The following is a 22,926-nucleotide window of genomic DNA, read 5'->3' on the forward strand; positions in this document are numbered from 1 at the left end:
GGAGGGGTGGAACACGGGTAGGAAAAAGTATCTGGATAATGACTCATGACATGGATTTTTTTTTCATATGTTTTTTTAAAAAAACCCAAACTTAAACACCAAATTTTTACCAGCAAAGCAGAGTCGGTTGTGTAGCCCTTACTTCACCAGCACAAAACAAAACAAAACCCCGAACTCTAGCACACCTGGAAGAGGAATTATGCAAAAAAGTAAGACCCAAATCCTGCAGCTCGGTATTAAGTAAACATCTGTCAATCAAAGCACAACCAAGCATTGATTTCACTGGAAACAGCTGGACTAACTACACCAAGCACCAGCGGGTCAAACCTTGGCAGTTTTTAACGCGATTTCCCACTGCCCACGCCGGAGGAGGGGGAGATTAAGACCAAATAATGTTGAAGAAGTGAGAGCTCCCCGGGCGGAGGGGGACGTGGGGGCGAGGCCGGGCCGGGCCGGGCTGGGCTGGGCTCCTCGCGCCGCGGGACGGACCGGACGGCGCGGAGGCTCCGCGCTGCTGCGGCGGCCGCGGGGGGCGGGCGGAACCGGGCTCGCCTCGCCTCCGCTGTGGAGGGCGGGGGAGGAAAGCCGCGCCGGGGAGGGGAGGGGGGTTGTGTTTCGCGTTTTGTTTTGGAGCCGGGGAGCTGGGAGCGCCGCCAAGGCGCAGACCCCGGCGGACGGGGCCAAAGTCCCGGTGCAGGGGCAGCCCGCCCTCTCCTTTCCTTCCATCCTTCCTTCCTTCCCCCCCACCCCCCAGGCTGCGCGGGGTGCCGCGCCCGGAGCCCAACTTTCCTGCCATCCCGCCGGCCCCAGCATGAACCAGACGGCCGGGGTGAGCAACAATGTCCGCTGCTCCAGCGGCAAGGGGCCCAAGGTAAGAACGGCCGCGGGGGCTCCGCGGGGCGCGCAGCCCGGCGGGGACGGGGCTCGGCGGGGCGCGCAGCGGCGGGGCTGCCCGGCTCCCCCCTCCGCTGCTCCCGGTCCCTGAACGTGTAGCTGAGAGCGTGTGTCACCCCCCGCCCGGCAGCACCCCCGGCGCTCCCCGCCAGCCCATCGCTTCGCGAAGTTTAGCATCTCTCCCTGCCCCCCCCCCGCCCTCGCCGCCGCCCGGGGTGCGCAGCCTCCTCCTCGCCGCTATGCCCGGGGCAGGCGGCATCGCGCTCCGCGCCCCGCCGCGCAGAGCCGGGCGCCTTCGGGAGGTGCTGAGCCGGGTGCCTGGGGACGGGGGGTGCTGCGGCCTCTCAGCCCCAAGGGCTGGCTCGGTCCGAACTCGCGCTCCTTCTTCAAACGGCTTGAAATGATTCAAAGGTAAAGATGTGTGCGAGTGTGCAGCGTGGGGTCAGGGGTGTCTGTATCTGCTGCTCTTGCTTCTTGCCACGGTGTGTTTGCATAGCCAACGTTAAAAAACCCCAACAACCTGGGATAAAACACCTTATTGTGCACTCTGCTGAGTTCAACAGAAATGTAAATTGGGTGCTCTCACCTGATCCAGATCAAATTTGCATTAACCTTTTTTTGATAGTAATGAACATGGACCTTGCATTAGCCTTTACAGCACTGCGATAAAAACTGGAGCCGGGTAGGTGTATGTGCCCTCTTGTAGGTAATTCTGTTAATGCTCCTTCTGCAACTCTTTGAAGTGGTTTTCAGTGTTTGTTTCTCTGTTTTATGGTGGATTCCCCCCTCCACCAAAGATTTCAAATGCCTTTTTGAGGCTAGCATTTTATAAAGTGACATGTTTCCATATTGGGTAATGGAACGCACATTAAAGAAATGCAAAACTTGTATTTCACCAGAAATGGTGCAGTGCTAACTTCCTTTTTATCTTACCTCTTAATATTGACTTCGTGTTCCATCTTCTAGACCTGATGTCGTGTTGTTTGAAATGCTGGTGCTGCTGCTCACCTTGTTGGGTACTTCATGTCTAGCCAGTGCAGACACGATTCTACAAACTCTTAAGCACACAGATTTACCTTTATATCTCTCCTTCTGTAAAGTGAAAACAGTTATTCCTCACTTTCTCATATGATCTTTTTAGGATTAAACCCACTAATCATAAGGCTATGTGAGTATTAAAAGATGCAACATGATGAGGGCTGTGGAACTGCACAAACAGATTAGATGAGTCTGCTGAAATTATTTACTTAGCTCCATGACTAATCGTATATTTGAAGTTAAACCCATGCATAAACTCTTTGCATAATTTGAGGGCCTTAAATCAAAGGTCCTCCATGGATCTTGCCAATAATTTCAATGTCGGGCCTCTTTTCTTTGCACTTTCTGGTTTTCTTTGAGTTTTGGGTTGAACAGCTAAAGTTATTGCATATCAGTAAAAATTTATTGTATCAAGCTGCTGACCTAACACTTTAACGCAGAAGGAGGAGATGGGGCTCAAATGCGTATGTTCTTAGCACATGATAATTGATACATTTGTATTTGTCTTGAAGTCATCTTCATCTTATTTTCAAATGCTGTAGGATGTGGATATTTTTTCCATTGGAAATAAATATATTTTTTTCAAGTCAGGAGATTGACATGATTGATGGTTTCAGGTTTTTAATTAAAACACAGAAAGCTCCATGCATGATTCAGTTGCAAGGAAACCTTGCAGAGTTCAGAAATGAGTGTATCAAACAGGGCTGAAAAAAACAAATAACTGATCTGTAAGAGGTCTGTGATGGAGTAGACAAGAGGCAGAATAGCCAAGTTTTTTGTGAGACTGACTTCTAAAGCACAGAAATGCTTGTGAGATGTTTAATACCTGTCTTTTTTTCTGAAAAACAAACCAACCCCCAACCAAAAATAAAACAACAAAACTACAAACAGGACTTGACTGACTTTCCTAATCTCCTAACTTTTGAATTCACTGGCCAATTTTGATCACAGTTGACAGAACAAGAGAAGTGTTATACATGTCAACTTTCTACAAGTGGCATGGAAATCAATCACTTAATAGAGAAGGACTATTTAATACCTGAGTAGAGAAAGTGTCTACTGTGCCAGTAACCCAGTCAGCACATGACAACATCATGGGTGGTCCTTTGCCCATCACAGGCTCTGTAAAGACTGGTAGGGAACGGGAGAAAGGAAGGAGTATAGAAGGAACTTCCAGAAGAACTGGAAGTTTATGGTGGAAGAGGGGCAACCATGGGTGAGGGCTGGGGTATTTGCAAGAGGGAGTGGGTCGAGCAAATAATGTGAAGCGAAAATCCGTCATAAATAAAACACTGTTGTTTCCACTGCTCGTGAAACAACTTGTTAGTTGTTTTTTTTTTTTTTTTTGCCAAAGAGCTGAAAATGCCAACTCACTGGGGCAAGGTCACTTTTCTTTCTGGCTTTGCTCTGAGTTTTCCTCTTGCTAGGCAATGAGCACTTGGACTTCAGATTTCCCTTGCAAGATTTATGGCTTCACGCAGTTATGATGAGCAAGGGAGGTAACATTTTAAAGAAGGGATACAATTAAAGCCCTTAAGTAGATAGCTTGATTGTAATTCCAAACTCTAGTAATGCATTCCCACTAAAAGATGTATATTTTTTTGACATTTCTATGTAACGCTTTTTATCTGTTTCTAACCAAAATCTACCTCTAAGCTACTTGAAGTGCTATTGAAAGACTGTGATTTATTGGTTAGAGAGAACTATTTTTGAAAAATAGTTTGTGTACATACAGCTTCTAATGCTCTTTTTTCCTGCCTGTGACTAATCCCATTGCCTTTCCTAAGACAGTTTGTGGGAGGAAGGCGAGAGGATTCACCCCAGTGCTGTAATGAAAAGCTTCATCATAGGAACATTTCTGATGTGTTGGGGTGATGAGCCCTACAGCCTCTGTGTGTCTGTACAAAACCAACCACCTCTCTTGTGTGGGCTGGGAGCAGGCTTTGACTCTGATTAAGAAAGTGCACATTCATAGAACCACAGAATTGTTTGGTTTGGAAGCAACCTTAAAGATGATCTAGCTCCAACCCCCCTGCCATGGGCAGGGACACCTTCCACTAGACCAGGTTGCTCAAAGCCCCGTCCAACCTGGCCTTGAACACTGCCAGGGAGGGGGCAGCCACAAGTTCTCTGGGCAACTTGTGCCAGTGTCTCACCACCGTCACAGTAAAGAATTTCTTCCTTATATCTAATCTATATCTACACTCTTTCAATTTAAAGCCACTACCCCTCATCCTATCCCTACACTCCCTGATAAAGAGTCCCTCCCCATCTTTCCTGTAGGGCCCCTTTAAGTACTGGAAAGCAGCTATAGGGTCTCCTTGGAACCTTCTCTAGATTGAACAACCCCAACTCTCAGCCTGTCCTCACAGGGGAGGTGCTCCAGCCTCCTGATCATCTTCTTTGCCCACATTATTGGAAAGTTATTGAGATCCTGGCATAAGAATTTGGGGTTCAGTTCCAAGCTGTCACATTTTGACAGATTTCTTCAAGGAATTAATGAGGACTAACTCCATATGGGGACTCAGGCTTTTCAACACTGCATGTTGCAGCTCCTGGCTTTTGGCTTTTATTCAGCAGTCCAGAGCCCCATGCCAGCCAATGCTGGCATTAAGAAATTGTGTCTTAAATTTAACTTCTTTTCTTAGATTAGTACCAAGGAAGATGCTGTGAGAAGGCCATTTATTTCATGTTAGGACTCCCAATTTCATCTATCTTGAGGGAGGACAATCTACAGGAAACATTTGAAGTAATTTATTTCTTTAGAAACAACTCTATTTGGGATCCTCCATCTGGGTACAGTGAGCAAGGAAGTATCTATCCCATAGAGCATGATTTGTGGATTTGGTGCCCTTCTAAGCGTTGATCAGGATTCAGAGACCCACCAGCTCCCATCCTTTGGGGGACTGTCATATCCAGCAGGAGACAGGCAGCTCCACAGCAGGAGCCCTCCCGTCTCCCCTTTTGGAGACACGCAAGCGCAGAGCTGCTCTTTGGAGTGGGAAAGGTGGAAAGCCACAGTGTCTCCTGGGGAGAGGGGCATGCACTGTCTCTTTATTTATATGAAAATGCATTTAGCCAAACCATTAGCTGACATGCACAATCTGGAGGGTACAGTCTAAATCCCCAGCTTTGTACAGCAGCCTCCGCTGTACATGAGTGCATACTGGTTGGCACAACACTGCTTCGGATTCAGTCTCTTTCGACTTCTCTCTGACCGTATTTTTGAATGACTGTAGCTGTTGGAGCTGTTTTGTGTGGAGCTTAGTCTTGGATGCAGTCAGTCTTCTGTCAGGTCTCCTAACTCTGAGACCTGTTGTCCTGTGAGATGTCAGTACAGCTCCTTGACATACACCCATATGCATCTTATGGCCCAATAGCGCGTCACTGATGAGTACCCAAATAGCTTATGTGTGTTTTGAGGGTAGTGCAGTCCTTTTCTTAACCAAATTGCACTGATGTTTTATTAGACATCTAAATCTTTCTGTGGATCTAGGCTTTAACCTCCCCCTGATTCCGATCCCAATGTGTAGGTAGGAGACAAGTGTTTTCCTGTCCCAACAGCAGTGATGAGAGTCACTCAGGCTGTATGGTAAAATGAAACAATGCTGAGTTAAACCTGAGCAAATGGTGTGTGTTTCCATCATGGATTTCCTCGATGTGGTTTACAGGATGCATTTGGTGCTATAGCAGATACTAAGCAACCACCCTTCCTCTCTCAGCTTTAAGTATGTAAGCATTAAGAAAAGCTTGTTGAATCAAAGTTTTGAGGTTAGGACATCTGCCTGAATAACTGTAACCTGATTTTTAATCATCAATAATGAATGCTGGAGAATAACAGCAAATCATTTGGACAGATTATTCTTCTTCTTTTGAAGGAGAGACAATTGTACTAATTAGAAATACTGATATGTAAGAAAGTGGGTGTGAAAACAACTCAATGAAGTAATTTAAAGTCTTTGTTAAAGTAAAGTACACTCAATTAAGCTGAACTGGAAATACAGTTTTGATTGTACCCTTGGTTGTTCTCCCATTGTTTTGAAAAGAACAAAATTAACCTATAAGAAAAGTAAATTGCTGATGTGGGGTGTTCCTCCAGAACTGAATCTTTGCAGGGGATTGCCCTGTTCTAAAGGGGAAGTGCAGTGTTCCTCGCGCCGTGGTCAACAGGTCAATAGTGTCCTTTTAACAGGATATGAGAGAGGTTGTTTTTTATCGTTGTTTATTCTGTAAAGGATTAATAAGAGATTATTGAATCTACACTGGGTGAATCTAATTTTCTCCTCTTTTACATGAACTATACCCCTTGTGAATTCCAGTAATTTCAGTTGAATTACTACTTATTTATGTTGGTTTAATTGCAGGGATTCTAAAGTTATGGAAGCAATAGAGCCACAGCATTTCTGGCACTCTTAGATGCAGAAAATGAAGATAAGAAAGCTATGGTAGGTCCTCTGTACTGTTGCTGAAGTGGAAATGAGTTCAGTTTTACTTGCATATTGCATTTTATTGTGTGTGGTAAGATACCATGTATGGGCACAGCTAAGCAGTATATTTTCAAGTTGTCCAATTTTAATACTCTAGTGGGAATGCAAGGTTGACTTCCACACCTAATAAGTATTAAAGTACAACTTGATGTAGCTGCCAGGGCTTTAAAACATGATCATACAGCTATCTTCAAAATCCAGCCTCGCTCAGAGGGCAGTCCCTTAGAAATTACACTTCCATCTCAAAACATTAACCTTTCAGAGTGGTCTAATACAGCATTGCATGAGAGCCCCAGCCAAGATCAAGGTCCAGTCCTGCTGGATGCTGAAACCCCATAGAGACAGAAATGGCTTTGCCTTCAGAGTGTTTATGGTTTAAGTTGACAATAAGAAGCAAAAAGCTGGGAGAAAGGGAAAATTACTCTGGTTTTACAGACAGTGAAGTAAGGTGCTGAGTGTAAACCACCAACCAACCCTATGAAGCTTAACAGAATAATAATCATCTCAAATTCTGTGAAAATTGCAGGATAGGTAGAGATGATAGACTGAAGTTGAGATTGTCTACCATGGAAAATGAAGGCAATACTAGCCATTGTCCATTTAAAAGCCATTTGGCTCATCAGCATGTGCTTCTTACATCCCACCAGCATATCCCTCTCTTGAAGCATGTTAATCCTTGCCCAGTCTAGGTGTCAGCAGAAAAAAGTTATGGGCAAAGAAGGAGGAGAAAACTGTAGACTTGGGTCCTCTGTCAATTAGGAAGACAGGTGTTAGTTTGGCTCCTTATGGAACAAGGTTTCGTTTTGCCCATGGGGTGGAACTGTGTAGTGTTGATTTAACTCTTTCCCCTGTAGTTTGTACAGATCATCTATCTCCTCTGTCCTTTGTGGCAGGTCTTTCATAAAGCTGCAGAGGCAAAACCTGTCAAAACTAGGAATGGTGAACTCTAAATCAAGAAAAAATGCCAGGGAACTTAAGGGGAAGTGTTTGAAACTGATTTTCATCACTTTCTCTGTCTTTCTTGTAAACTGTAAGTTTTCAGTTGACATTATCTGGAACAGGTGCTGTATTAGTGAGAGAAGTTTTGCTTCTGTTGATATAAATGGAAAGAAGATTTTAGAAACTTCTAAGACCTTAAGCAACCCAGCCTTAAGGATTTTAGGAGTAATGGGTGTGGGAAGTTCTTGACCAGACCTTGTATTATTTCAGACAGTGAAATCCGCTTTCTCTATAATTCTACCTGTAAACATGATGGGTTTTGTCTGTTAATTCCAGCCATGTTCCCTTAAGTGCTTCCTGGGACTGCCTGAGTGTCAGCTGTCCTGTAAAGTTCCCATTAACAGGAAATTTTGCAACGAGGGTGATGGCAGGTTCAAGACTAGAAATTTCAGTGGAAGGCTCAAACGCCCCTTTGAAGGATAGGAAGACAAAGGAAGATGGCCAGGCTGACTTTATAAATGCCCTGAGTGATCAAAAACCTCCTGGCAGGGGTCACGCTTTCCCCGACTGGAGGGATTCCAACTGCGAGATGCAACCTGGGGAAAAGTGGGCTTGTCTAGTTCTGGTGCTGATGGAGCATCTTGTCTAGGGTATTTTGGGTGATGGGGAGCAAAAGAAGCTGTGGATTTTGTACCATTGTGCAGGTATGCACAAGCAAGGATGTACTTTGCCTAGAACAGCTGTTATTTCAAGATTTTAGAGGGTGCATGAAAAGGGGCTGGAGAAGGACTGTCCTGTCCTCAGTAAATATTTGCCAGGAGCATTATGGTAGGGCTGTGCGGAGCTTGAGGGGTTTCCAGCGGTGCGTGGGATTTTGTTCTCTGTATCTCTGCAGTGCCCTCTGGCTTGGGGAGCCTCGAGTCCTGAATCTGAATGAGCTCTGGGGACTGATGACGCCAGAGCCGTCCTGCTCCCTGTTTATTTGTGGGTGCTGCTTTCTGCTGCTGTTTTTCATCTTTAATGAGAGCTGAACACACCATAAAATTTTATTGGGTGTTTATGCTAACAAAATTAACTAACAGTTGGTGCTTTAAAAATGCAGCCGGAGCTCTGAGCGCTGTAACTGGAGTCTGCAATGGCTTTTTAACTGGTGTAGGACAGAGCAAATGTGTGAGTGCCAATGTCATTTAACAGTAAACTATTTTATATTAATTTTTTATTGGCCAGAACTGATTCATTGCAATTTAAAAAAAAAAATAATCTTAGCACAATATGTGCTTAAACAAAATCAGGCATTAGGTAGCTAGAAGCTCTGTCAAAATTGTGGGGTTAATTTATAATACCAAGCCCAATGGGCTGATAATCAAAATAAATTATCTTAGTCATTTCAGTACTTCAATGCTTAAGTCAAATAATATGAAGAAAATTTATTTTAGCATTTTGATTATTGTGTTTCCCAATAAAATAGAAATAATATCATGCTGTGAATGCTGTATGGATCATTTGAAGCCATGACTTCAATGGAAGTACAAAGGACCTATAGGCTATAGGGAAAAAAAAAAAGGGATTAACTTCAGACTCAATTTCTTGTTCACTATAACACATTTAGCTTATTTCTATATTAGCACTGTTAAGTAAACGTAGAAAAGTAATTTGCTTTCATTTATTTGTGTAGCGCTTTTATTTATTTTCAAGCAGTTTGCCCACACCTACTCTGGATAGAGCTTGATATTTATGATCTTTACATTATGCTGGGGATTTTTCTGCCTGTTTTAAAACAAAATTGCCAGATTGACATGCTGGGACATTTTTTTGGTGAATGAAATAGTTTGATTATCAGCACTGATTTACCACATGTTTACCTAGGTATAGGTAGGGCTGATGTGTATCTCATGGCATTGCCGGAAATAAAGTTTGGCTAAAAGACTTGTGTTAGCACTCAAGGGGAATGTCTCGATTCCTGGATTAAGCCCTGAGTTACACTGGGATACTGGACATGTGGTTTAGGCTTTACATTTTAACATTGTCACTTGATCATAGATACCAGCTGATTTTCAAGGCCAGACATGGCTGCCGTCAAGAAAACATTCTCCAACCTGCTTTTAACTTCCCACTGTAAGCACGGTCTTGGGATCTAATGTGAACTCACAGGAGTCAGTGGTAGTTGCACCATACCAAGACTGGGACAAATATTCTGCCCGTGCTTTAGTTTTTTTTCTTTTGGTAAAAGTAAGAACGAGCACTTCCCTTGCGTGGTCTGTGAGCTGTGGTGGAGGATACCACCTTGATAACCCACTAAGTGCAGTTCCCATCCTTGCTGTTTGCCTTATGTTATTGTGCTTCAAATCTGAGAATTTAGCAAACTTTAACATCATTAAGAACATATTCTCCTTTGGAATGAAGGAAGAAAGATGTAGGAGGGACAGAGATACACTGATTGTGTATCCTGGTTGCACAGTCCCTATACCATGACATGCAAACCTTGCTCTAGAAGATGACCTTAGAGGGAAGTGTACCCAAAGGAGTGAGTTGTGTTGCAAGCACAGAATGCATGGAGGAGAAGAGGGGAGCACACTAGTGTTTCAGCTCACTTGAAAGGTTGTTAAAATTATAAAACCTTGGGTAATTTAAAAAGGGAGCATGTACAGCACTCCTAGGTGTCGTGCCTTCAAGTAGCCAGAATGAAATACGCTGCAGCAAAGCCAAGGCCTGTCCTCAGTGAGAGCCCCAGCGAGAGGATTGGGGACTGATAAAGGTGGCAGGTGCTGGGCTTCTCTCAGCTCTGCTGGCAAGTTGGAAAAGGGCAAGACATCAACATTTTGAGGCCAGTTAACTTGCTTATTTGCAGATGGCATCTAAAATTGGAATGCTAGGAAGAGGTTGAAATTATGGCAGACAGATGTGTGCTGCTGGTAATTTACTGCTACTCAGGGCAGTAGATACACCATATGCTTTTTTTTTAATAGTTTATGCTTCTAGGCTTTTGACTTTTCTTGGACTTCCCCTTAGCATCCCAACATCCTAATGTCTGCAGATTTTTAGTGCAGTTTTTTATTCAAGTCAGCTTTTGCTGGATAATGACCTCACACAGAGCCTTTGCCACTGCTTTAACTCTGTTCTCCAAAGTGGGGGATCAGATAGTTTTTCATAAGTAGCAAGTCCAGCAAAGGTCCAGCAGCAGGGACTCGCATCAGTGTTATTTCTATTGCAGCACTCCATAGGAACACTAGTTGCATATTGGAATTCAATTGAACAAGAGGCTCTCCAGCCAGAGAGCATAATACTGCTTCCTACATCCAAGAACTTACATTTTAAATATTTTCACTGGTTTATGGTCATCCCTCAAACTAAAGATTTTATTCTTCTCTTTATATTCTTGCTGCTTAGCATTGATTTTTGTGTGTGATCCCATTGATTGTCATGGGGCTTCTCTTACACTGCTTAACATGAATCAGGGTTGCATCTGGGGCCCAATGAAAGCACACAGTATAATACATTTTACTTGACACACTCCGTTGTCTCACTGTCAGTCCTCTTGTCTGGCCACCCGTTGCACAATTAATCTGCCAGCAGAGAGGCCACCAAAGTTTTTCAGTCACTGACTCCAAGTTTAACCACTCTTTATTGTTACAGATCTCTTCTCCAGCAGATCAGGACTATCCTTAAATTTCCCAGGTGCTGCTCTCTCCATGCTCTGTACGTCCATATTTTCTGATTTGTTCCAACTTTAGTCACTTGGGTTATCCTAATATTGCTAAAATTCCATAAGGCTGCAGCTGTATTACAGAGCATATCTGCACCTTGCCTGTGTCTTTCACTCCCTCATTTAGGGTTCATTCCTGCTTCCTTCCTATACTGGTTTTTTTTTGTTTGTTTTTTTTTTTTAATGGCAGGGGAGGGCACTGAATATTCCACTTTACAAAGAAGTTAATTTATTTCTGGTGAACAAAGCCTACTGGTTTTCCTTTAAGTAGTAAAGGAAATTTGCTTGGACTTTTTGTTAATCTGTGGGAATTGTTGCCCATAAAGGGCATTTATAGCACGAAAAATAAACTGCCTTGCTGGTCTGTCCAACTCAGGGACACCAAAAGACTGATTCGGATTGAAACACAGATACCTTCATGTGGGATACTGAAAAGGTAGTGATGGCTCTTGGTCGCTGCGGCTTGGGCTTTTTGCGAAAGTATTTCAAACTGCCACTCAGAAACTGCACCTAGAATTTCTAGCCATATATGATCATAATGGAGGTGATGAAGGTATTAGCCAAGGCTGGAGGGAGGAAAGAAATTGTTTATGGACCCTCACACTCTATTTATGGCAGTAATTCAAGTGTTGTTTTTTTTTTTTCTTTTGTCCCCTTTTCTTTGCAGAACAGTAGAAAACTTCAGTGCTTTTTTATTACTTTAATGGAAAGTAATCAATGTGGTGCACCATCGCAGTATTATGATAAAAATACCTCAGTTAAAACTGTCTTTGACAGCAAAATATTGTAAGTGACCTCCAGTGTTCAGCCTTCCTCAGGTGCTTTCCTGCTGTAGCTTCATTTTATTTTACAGGATATATTTTGCACCAGAGAAATTCTGATGGGCAGCTGATATGGACTAGCTGAAAGAGAGGGAGATAACTTTTTTTTGTTTGTTTTAAGTGCAGGGGGGACGTCCACATCTAACTTTCAGTAATGTCAACAGGAGCAACATACCTAAATCTCTTGTGTGTTGGTAGAAGAATTGCCTCAAGCTTTTTCAGTGTAAAGCATAAAGTTTATTGAAGAACCCAGTAATGAAGTACTATGGTTCCTGGTGCTTAAAATTTTAGTTATTGTACAAAATGAGGCCTCCTGCACTTTAAATTATACTTTGTAGAGACATTACCACAAATTACTTATTCTTTCTTGAAAGCTCCTCTCTTACTTCCTTGTAAGCATTTGTTAAATTTGGATTTTGATATGGAGATCATCCAGAAGAAAGAAAAAAAAAAAAATCAATATTTTATCCAATAGAAGCTGTCACTTACATACTCTCATGTTTTGGAAATAGAAATTGAAAAGAGTTAGGAGAAAGCTAGCAAATTACAATGTGGTCCTACCACTGTTATTCCCAGATTTAGCCATTTAACTGAGATTGTAACGCTCTTCATATGAACGATGACTGTATCCAAGTGAGAAACAGCTGTTCTTTGCAGAGGCTGAAGCATGCAGATGCACCCCAATACTAAGATAACGTGATAAAATGTAGGTGTTATCAAAGCAAAGGTGTATGTTTACATTGTGTTGTAGAAAAGGTATATACTGTCCTGTGAGCTGTTTGAAAGCCAGTACACATGAGCTCATCAGCAGCACCACAGAGCTCAAGTGGTAGTGTTTGCCAAAAAAGGGGTTGTTTTGATGAGTGGGAAGGGTATACTGGAACATCACTGAAAAGGCACCTTCTTTCTGATGTGTAAATGTGAACGAGTCCACATTTTCACTACATGTTTGTGTGTGCTGGAGCAGCACTCTTAAGCACCACTAGAACAGCATTTGTAAGCATGAAAATTCCTGTATTTTACAAGGTTTTGAATTTCATTTAATAAAGAAAAAAGGAAAAGCAAAAACTGCTGCAGAGGTGAAAAAATACCATGAAAATGATGCAGAGGGGTTGACTTGAGTCCTCAGAAAGACTGAAACTCTCTCTCTGCACTGACTGGGTAATCAGTGTAAGGTGATTCTTGAAGGGTAGGACTCAGTTTAAGGATTACAACACCAGTATTTAGGCATCTAATTTCTGTTCACATGTAACCTAGGGGCAGGATTTTTCTGCATTAGTGCTATGCGAGATGTGCCAGGTGTCCTTTCAGCTGCTGTACCACAGGGATAGGAATTTCCCACTGGTTTTGTGTTCTGCCTGCCAGCACCAGCAGTATGTCTTGGAGATGCCAGGACATCTTGAATGATGCTGGGTGTCTTAATTTAGGCAGTGGGATTGGACAAGCAGTACCTAAGCTCCCACTATAGGCAATGGGACACAGTCAGTAGCATCTAGAGAGCGATGAAAGGTCACTGTGGGCTGACTGTTCCTTGACTTGCTTCTTATACTCCATTGACTTTTTTTTTTACCAGATCCCTGTTGACCATAATAGTTTAGACACCTAGCACTCCTATAAGCACCTGAACATAGGCACCCTAATCTCGAATTGCATCCCTCTTGTAGCATCAGCCTTGTCTACTGTGTTACTAGTTGTCAGTGTGGGTAAGAAAAGCTGGGAAGAATTATGGTATTAAATTCTTGCCTGCCATTTCCTGAGAGACAGGACATTTCTTGTGGGTCAGGACAGATGGCTGAATACTTGAGTGTAATCAACATACCTGAGATAGATTTATCTATAATAATATCAGGCACAGCAGTCAGAGCTTGGGGAAAAATGGCTTATTTTCCTAAAATTCAGGTTTCAGAAAAGCTTGGGTTATTCTGATCAGGGTAATTGTGGCAACAGACTTAGGTTGATGTCTGCATTTCAATCCTGATTAATCCTTAGAGAGGCAGCCTGTTGTCTGGACCAAGAGAAAAAGGATACTTACGTGAATTGGGAGATACCTTTTTTTTTTTTTTTTTTTTTTTAAAGGTTAGACCAGCCAAGCCAATCCTTTTGAAATGGGTGAATAAGGGTTGCAAAAATGCTGATATCAGTGCACAGAAGATTTATGAATCTCTATGTGGAGCGGAACGCAGATATGGATAAAGCAGGCAAGGTTAAATCATGCTTTGCCTGTAATTGTGAGCGTGATATCAACGTCGGTGTCTTTGACTGCAAGGTCCTTTGGGAACCCTGTAGGGCATGGTACAAACATTAGCTAGACAGCTACTACTCAGGCCATGCCTTATTTTGTAAATGTTACTCTAAATAAATTTAATCAATAATGAGATCTTGTATTGAAAAATACACTGCTTTTTGTTGATGCCATATCTTTGACACAGCCAATTCCCTTCCGGTACTGCTCCAAGAACTAAAGATGGGGTTTTACTTCAGTGTTCAAAATAAGGGCCAAGGCTCATTCTGAACTCCCTTAACGTGGATTTAATGCCATCATGGTGACATTTCCCTTAGTCCTGTTGTAATAAACTCAGTGGACTTAATCCAGCACATGGTTGACAGTAAAGAAAAATCAGACTGTGTCAGTATTGCTAACACCTCTTGTTATATTGACAATCTTAGCATCCTACCCTGATTCTTTCATATTTAGGAAATCAAATCTAAATTATGTAGACCTTTGAGATGAGCAAATGTTTGGAAGGTTATTTTTTGGGAACTATAGCTAGTTTTAGTCTCTTTTTCTGGTAGGTAGCTTTGGCTTGTTACATTTAGATGTTTTTTTAATTTAGGTGTGCTTTTTAAAGAAGATATATATTTCCATTTAGACATAACTCTATGGCTAAGTGACAGAATAATTTGTAAAAATCAGTGGGGAAAACATCAACTCCTAGGAGAAGACGTGGACACGTTAGAAAGTTATTTTCAAAACTCTGCCAGAATTCCATAAACCATGTTTTAGAGGTATTATCCTTGGAGGGGAGGAGATTAGCAGTGAAGAAAGAGGCAACCATCAGCTAGAATATTTCTGTGGACTCCATTGCTGTAGTGTTTCAGCACCTCAAAACCTCTGATGAGATTTTCTTGAGATAAGTACTGATTGCTGTTAGACCGGATTGGATTACATTAGAGTAGTGTTACTCCAGTTTTGCAGACAGTGAAACTGAGACACAAGGATAGCAGGGACTGAATTTTGAAAGATGTTTAGTCACTTATGTATTAAAACATGACGTTTGATGGTCTCTGCACAAGTGTCTGCCATTACATGGGAGGTGGGAGCTCTTTGTAGAGTTTTTTTTCTTTGTTTTTGTTTGTTACTTTCTTTTTTGACCATCCCAGTGGTGGCTTCCTGAAACTTAGGCCATGTAATTTTGAAGCTCACCTAATTCTCCTGGGTTCCTCTGGGCAGTCTGTGGAAGAGCAAAAGAAGGGAGTCCAGGCTTCACTGTTGTCTATCAGTAAACCAACTGCTCAATTATTTTTCCTCTGGCTGGCAGAAGGAAGGTGTTTGTACTCAGGTGGTCTAGTGGCATCCCTGGAGACCACTGTCTGTCGCTGGTGGCCTATCTCTCCCTGGAAATGTAGGTTCCTATCTTGCATTGATTTCAGTAGGCTTATGCATCTAAACGCTTTAAATGCTCTAGTCCTTTAAAACTGCTTCTGGATGATTTTGATTTAGGAGTATCTACTGCCTTCAGGAATAACAGCTTCATGGGCAGTCGTGCAGTCCTTTGCTTCCATCTTTTAACTATCAAAAACACAATCAGTTTTGTGGAAATCAAACACTTAGACCATGATTTCAGGTAAATTTAAATTTGGCCTTTGAATTATTTTAAAATTAACTCAGATAAATGGATGGCATTTGTAAATATTAATTTTGTGTAGTCAGAATTGGGGACCATATATGATAATGGGATGATGCTCCACAGTGGTATTGAGGTGAAATTTTGCAACCTAAGTCCAAAAATGCCATCAGCTTCACTGCCACTAACTCTGGAAGTAACTAAGGTGCATCGCTGATGAGTTACATGACTTCGCTAGTACTCAGAGCTTTATAATCACAGAATCATAGAATAGTTTGGATTAGAAGGGACCTTTAAAGGTCATCTAGTCCAACCCCTCCCTGTAATGAGTAGGGACATTTTCAACTAGGTTAGGTTGCTCAGAGCCCCCTCCAACCTGACCTTGAATGCTTCTAGGGATGGGGCATCTACCATCTCTCTGGTCAACCTGTCCCAGTGTTTTACCATCCTTATTGTAAAAAATTTCTTCCTTATATCTAGTCTGAACCTACCCTCTTCTGGCTTAAAACCGCTACCCCTTGTCCTATTGCAGCATGCCCTACGAAAAAGTTTGTCCCCATCTTTCTTATAAAACCCCTTTAAGTATTGAAAGGACTCTATAAGGTCTCCCTGGAGCCTTCTCTTCTTCAGGCTGAACAATCCCAAGTCTCTCAGCCTGTCCTCATAGGAGAGGTGTTCCAGCCCCCTGATCATTTTTGTGGCCTCCTCTGGACCCACTTAACAGGTTTGGTAGGACTGAATTACTCCAGGCTTCCTATGTGTTGAAGGGCAGTGGGGATCTTGGAAAAAAAGGATTTCTAAATGTCCACCTAAATCACTGAGGGACTGAACTGGGGAGGAGGTTAAAAGCATACTTAAAACACAGATGACATTTGGTTTCTCCCTTTAACACCTTTCCAGACATGCTTTAAAAGAAAGGCATCAGCTTTCCCTGTCTCTGTGAGGAAAAAAATGTTGATGTGTCCAGGGGAAGACTGGGCAGTGTGAATCCAGAGCAGGTGAGAGTCTCCTCTCAGCCCCAAGGAAGAGAAGGGTGCAGAATTCAAGATGTCCCATTTCTTAGCTGCTGAGTAGTTTCAGGAGGCATCAGACTAGTTTTGAGGAAGTCCCTGAGCAGTAAAATGACAAGAACCTGTTTTGAGGTGCTTAATTTTCTACAAGAAAGTACATATAATCTAGGATTTTGGACTTTACCAATGTTTTGTCACACTAAAGATTATAAACAGTCTTCCTATGCTTACTACATATCGTAATATATATATTACACAGGTAAGGAACACTGATGCCCAGAACTCCTATGGGAGGAATACAGAATACTACTTATTGTTTATTATTTATAAGGTCACAATCCTGCAAAGGGGGTTTTCTGGGATCTCCTGTTTCATCTGGTCAGGTCTGATGGCTTTCTGCATGGCATGCCCATGATATGTGAAAAGATGTAAATCCTTCACTTGGCTTCTGCTGTGCAAAATTCCTCCATGTCATTTAATTAGCTCCAGTTTGCGAAGCCATGAACAAAACTCACTGAGAATCTACCTCCTTTGCTTTCTTCCCATATGTTTGCTGCATGCAGATAAGAGGAGGATAGGACTGTATAGTGACCTGAGTGTTTTAAGCTGTTTTTTTGCTGAATGCTACTTGACACTTTTTTACAGAGAACCTCTAATCCCCAGCACTGTTTATGGGTGGGGAAGCAGAGTTGCCTGTCTTGAGTGAAGCTCTGTTTTCTCCTCGTTCAAGCCCAGGTTTTTGTTCACTTGGACTCATACACACTGTGCTGATCACTAGATTGCTCTGCTGCTCCTTAAAATATTTTGATTATGAGATTTTAGTATTTTTTTCTCTTTGTAACATCCTGTTTTCCCATATCCTTAATTATATGGAAGAAAAAGGACAGTGAAAGATATGTACATGCACGCATATATACATGCATGCTTAGTTTTCTGTAAGGGGACCTCTTGCCTTGCTGTGGCTTGGAATGAATTTAAAATTTTTGAGCAGTGATATACATCATTAAAGAATCTTGCTGTCTAACCAGGCACAGTGCTTCTGCAAAACTGCCTCTTCCTTCAAATAAAGATCAGAAAGAGAGCAGGAGACTGAGAAAAACCACGCTGTTTAGGAATGAATAGCATGTTTTATTGAACCAGAACAAGGGGGCTGCAGTGATGTACTTTTGGTGTTGCAAAGTTTCAGAAGAAAATGTGTGTTATATGAGCAGTTATAGCATATTTTGACTTTGATCTTTGGGTATAGCCAAATACAACAAGGGAAATTGAGGAAAGTCCAGGGAACAGAGATGACTCTAAGGCTGCTCAAGCAGACACTAGCTTCTGGAATCCCGAGAAACTACTGCAGCAGCCAAAGATCGGCAGTAATGGACCAGTTGAGTCTCAACACTCTCATGACGCTGAAATGTTTGGGTTAGGTTGGGACACAGGGTACCTAACTCTGGCATGCCATTCCCAGCGGAAAGCTACCCTTTCTCCTCCCCTCTGGGGTGACCTTTCAGTGTGAAGCCAAAGAGGAGTTGTTGCAGCACTATATTTTTGCAGCCAACATGGCTTTTATCAGCGGGGCCCTTCTTACTCCATGGGTGACTGCCAAACATTGCAACCCTCTTCTGCCACAGTGTATCATGCAATGCATGTTCATGCATTTCCAGTTTAGCAAGCTCCCTGTGCTCCCTGTGTTTCACAGCATCCCAGTGATGGAGATCCTAATCTGCAGGGGATCAAGTCAAGAAGTCTTCACGTGCTAGTGGCAAGTAGAGGCTGTTGCATGACGTGCAGTATTTAGCACTCCATCCACCTTCTGTGCTACTTTTAAGACTCCTTCTCTCCAGTTGCTCTGAGCAGAAGGTCTCAAGCCTGGCTGAGAATCAGGACTGTTCTAATTTGGTTTTATCTCTTGGCAGAAGCAAATTAACTCTTTTCTAATAAAACCCAGATATAATATATAAGTTGTATACTGAGTTCTGTGTCTTTCTCTTCTTTAACTTCTTTATTTTTTGTTGTGTTATGGACAAGCTACATTATTTTTTTCCCTAGGGAAAATAAACATTGTTTCTGACTATTTAATTTTTACGTGTCCCTTGATTTGTAGCCTGTGCTGATACGTTTAGCACTTATGGTGGGTTTCCATATTTTCATTCATTCTCTTCAGCTTTTCAACTCAGATCTTGGCCTCTCTTTGATAGGTTGAATGGCCAATATTTGCATGCGTTGACTGCTGTCTTGGCATCTGAGGGGTCTGGGTTCCCAACCTGAGATTCTCCCTGTGGGGAGACTGTTTCCAGAAGGGCTTTAGCCTCCCACAGAAGAATAAGGTCATTTATTCAGCAAAGTTAGGTAGCTGCGTATCACATTTTAAAAATCCTAACCAAAGTATATGTACTTTTTTTTTTTTTTCACTGTGGAATTCATCTATTTAGATATTTTTTAAAAATAGCTCCCTTTCATAAGAGGAAAGCATTTACTGTGACATCAATTTCACCCTACCCCTTTCCATCTGAAAAGGCTTAAGTTGCAACCTGTTTGGTTTTCATTTACTTCTGTAATTCTCTTTTAAAGTTCCTTTCATGGTGCACTGCAGAAGGGAAGAGAAGAGGACACGGAGAGATTTTATATGCTAAGGAGGCCACTTCAGTCAGAGGCAATTAACTGGCATAGTACAGCTCATACAAGAAAACCAGGAGATGTGAACTGAAGATCTGTCTTTGAAAACATGGTTAACAGGCAGAGCTTGAAAGACTGCTGCTGCAGCAGACCAGGCTGAGGGCACAGTGGTTTGATCCTGGGTCCTAAGCAGTTTCCTTACTGCAAACCAAGATGAGGACCTTGGTTTCTTCCATCCTCAGATTGACAGTTATGGGGTAATTTCTGTCCATGCTGGCTGGAGGCATCCCAGAAGTCTTTTACATAAAGGTAGCCTGTGATTATTTTTTTCACTTCCCCCCCCCCCCCCCCCCCCCATACCAGTACCTGCTGAATTATTTTTGGGGTATTTATCAAAAAAATAATGCAAATGCTTCCCATCATAACGAAACAAGTTCTCTAAGCTATGTTGAAGATCTCTACTGTTTTTACTCATTACAGCTGTGCAAAGCTGATGAGAAATGCTGCCAAACATAAATCCTTCGCTGTCTGGGAGGAACCTGTTTGAGAGGAGTGAGCAACTTCCTGCAGATGCATGGCTACTGAAATCAGTCCTATGCTCCTGCTGACCATGACCTTAGGATTTAATTCAGCTCGCTGACTGGCAACTCAAACATAGAGAATAGTACCCAACTGTATCATCTTTATTTGTTTGTGCAAGAATCACATGTGACCAAATTCTTTGCTGGTGTTGGCACTGCTGGGGTCAGTGGAAATGTGCTTGTTCACACTAGCGGAAATTTTGGCACAGCTTCTTTGTAAACAGTCAGACACCCCCAAAGAGGGCTCATGCATGTGCTGAGCACTGCAGCTGCTCAGCACAAGAGGGAGAGTGCCTGCGGGGGTGGAAGACTGGTTGGATCTATCGAAAAGTCCAGTCATCCAGCAAATGAAATGTTAAGATGGAGAAAAACAGCTACTAATGGGTCCTACTCCAGGAGTACCAAAGGTATACAGATCAACTTCGCTGGGACTCAGGGACCTAAATTATCTTTAAGCACCTGGGCAGCAGTCCAGTAAAGGCCAGATATGTGCTCTACACAACAGATTTTCCCTGGTTCATCCTGAAATATTGCATTTCTGGGGCATATTTTATGCATAGGAAAAATTACTAGGAAAGCCAAGATAGAAAATTCACAGGTACCTTCTCAGACAGGAGTTGGAATGCCTCTATCTACATGTGATTTTTCTAACCTGTTTTTTTCCAGATTCAGAAACACAAGCATAAACCAGAAAGCTTAGTGTTGTCATGCAAATTTGTGACATAACTTGCAGACTGGTGGGTCTATAAGGCAAGAGGTGATTCACTTACTTTCATCAGTGCAGTTTTTCACTGTGAGAGCAATTATGTGTGTTCTTTGTTTCAAACATGAGGTAATTCAGCCTGCTACTGTGTATTAAAAATCAGGCATTAGCTCAGGCTGTAAAATTCCTTTAAACTTAAGGACTCGGTGGGTGGGGTCCAAAGTGGCAACGCTCATGCTGTTGCAGCCAACTGGGGAATAAGCCAGGCCATCCAGAGCAGCAACAAATGTTCCTTAGCTGCCTTCAAGATCAGAACCAGAACACCAACCACCTCAAGTGTATGTATACCAATGCACGCAGCCTGGGGAACAAACAGGAGAAACTGGAGCTCTGTGCCCAGTTAGAAAGTTATGATATAGGAATAACTAGAAGGTGGTGGGACAACTCACGTGACTGGAGGATCATAATGGATGGCTATAGGCTGTTTTGTAAAGAGAGGCAGGGAAGAAGAGGGGGGAGTTGTGTTAAGGAGTACTTGAATGTATAGAAGTCAGCTACAGCAATTGTGGAAGCCCTATCTAATGTCTCTGGGTCAAGATCAGAGGGGTTGTCTCACCCAAATATTGCTTTGTTGCACTTAAGCAGGCTTCAGGTCAACAGAACCTGGTTCTTATGGGTGACTTCAACTAGCCAGACATTTGTTGGAAGAACAATACAGCAGCTCACATGTCATCCATCAAGCTCCTGGAATGAATAGAGGACTGCTTCCTCATACAGACATTAGATGTGCCAGGAATGGGGCACTGCTGGACTTGCTACTCACAAACCAAGAAAACCTGCTTTGCTATATCTTGGTTAGTGATATCCTTGGCTGCAGCGACCACAATATTGCGGAGTTTGAGATCCTGTTGAGCACGCTGAAGGTTAGTACTAAGACAAATGTCTTAGATTTTAGAAGAGCAAACCAGCTTGCTCAGAGCTCAGTTGGGAGGGATTTCATAGAGGATAAAGGAGCTAGCAAGTGCTGGGAGTTTTTCAAGAACACTCTCCTGGAAGCACAAAACCAGTTCATTCCCTTTAAAGGTAAGGGAAGTAGGCAGAGCAAGAGACCCCCCCTGGCTTAGGCACGAGCTTCTGAGTCTGCTCAAAACCAAAAGAGAAGTGTACCAGAGATGGCAAAGTAGATGAATACCCATTGAGAGGGTTTGAAGGCATTGACAGGGTATGCAGAGATGCAGTTAGAAATGCAAAAGTTCATCTCAAATTGAAATTGGCCAAAGATGTCAAAAACTAAAAGGAAGGGTACTTTGGGTATGTAAACAACGAGGAGAAACAGAAGGAAAATATTGGCCCACTGTTAAACAGGAGAGGTGAATTAGTCACCAATAACGCTGAAAAGGCAGAGTTTCTCAACACTTTCTTCACCTCTATCTTTACCAGCACTGCTGGGCCCCAGGCCTTGGGAACAAAAATCCAGGTTGATGCAAACACAGACCCACTGTCTGTGAAGGAAGAGTTGGTAGGCAAACTATTACAGGAGCTTGACCCCTACAGATTGGTGGGCCCTGACATTATCCACCTGAGGATGTTAAGAGAGCTGGCTCATGTCATTGTGAGGCCACTCTTCATAATCCTTGAGAAGTCAGGGAGATTGTGGGACATCCCAGAAGACTGGAAGAAGCCCCATCTACAAGGGCTTAAAGGAGGATCCAGGAAATTATAGGCCCATCAATTTTACTTCAGTCCCCAGAAAAGTTCTGGAATGAATCCTCCTGGGTCTATCACAAGTCAAATGAAGCACATGATTGGGAAAAGGCAGCACAGACTCACCAGGGTCATATCATGCTTGACAAACCTGGTCGCCTTCTATGACAATGTAACCTGCTTGGTTGATGTGGGGCAAGCAGTGCACATTGCTTGCCTGGATTTCTCCAAGGCTCTCGATACGGTTCCCCACAGCCTCCCCCTAGAGAAACTGATGTGTTACGGTCTAGGTTAGTGGTCTGTGCAGTGGGTGGGTAACTGGCTGTCAGGCTGCACCCAGAGGATGGTGGGAAATAGCTCCTTTTCAAACTGGCAACCTGTCACAAGTGGGGTCCCCCAGGGATTGATAATGGGCCCAATGCTGTTTAATATGTTCACAAGTGATCTGGGTGATGGGATCAAGTGTACCCTGATGAAGTTTGCTGATGATACCAAACTGAGTGGAGAAGTGGACACTTCAGAAGGGAGAGCTACCCTGCAGGGAGACCTGGATAAACTGGAAGAGCTAACAAGAACCTTATGAAGTTCAACAAA

The 22,926-nt window shown here is 42.8% G+C and overlaps 1 protein-coding gene across 2 annotated transcripts in view; it reads left to right on the forward strand.

The window, feature by feature from the left end:
* Window positions 1-623: 623 nt before the first annotated feature.
* The window catches only part of DPP6 (dipeptidyl peptidase like 6), a 565,289-nt gene continuing 542,986 nt past the window's right edge, over window positions 624-22,926 (forward strand). The window contains exon 1 of one of the 2 annotated variants that reach the window (XM_074831423.1): window positions 624-871. In XM_074831423.1, the coding sequence (XP_074687524.1) occupies window positions 812-871 (60 nt within the window). In that variant the 5' untranslated portion in view covers window positions 624-811. Of the gene's footprint in view, window positions 872-6,329; window positions 6,378-22,926 lie in introns of those variants that run through there. The other variant, XM_074831453.1, reaches the window with a different exon arrangement.

Source organism: Strix aluco, chromosome 1 (assembly GCF_031877795.1).
Source record: "Strix aluco isolate bStrAlu1 chromosome 1, bStrAlu1.hap1, whole genome shotgun sequence".
Lineage (NCBI taxonomy): Eukaryota > Metazoa > Chordata > Aves > Strigiformes > Strigidae > Strix > Strix aluco.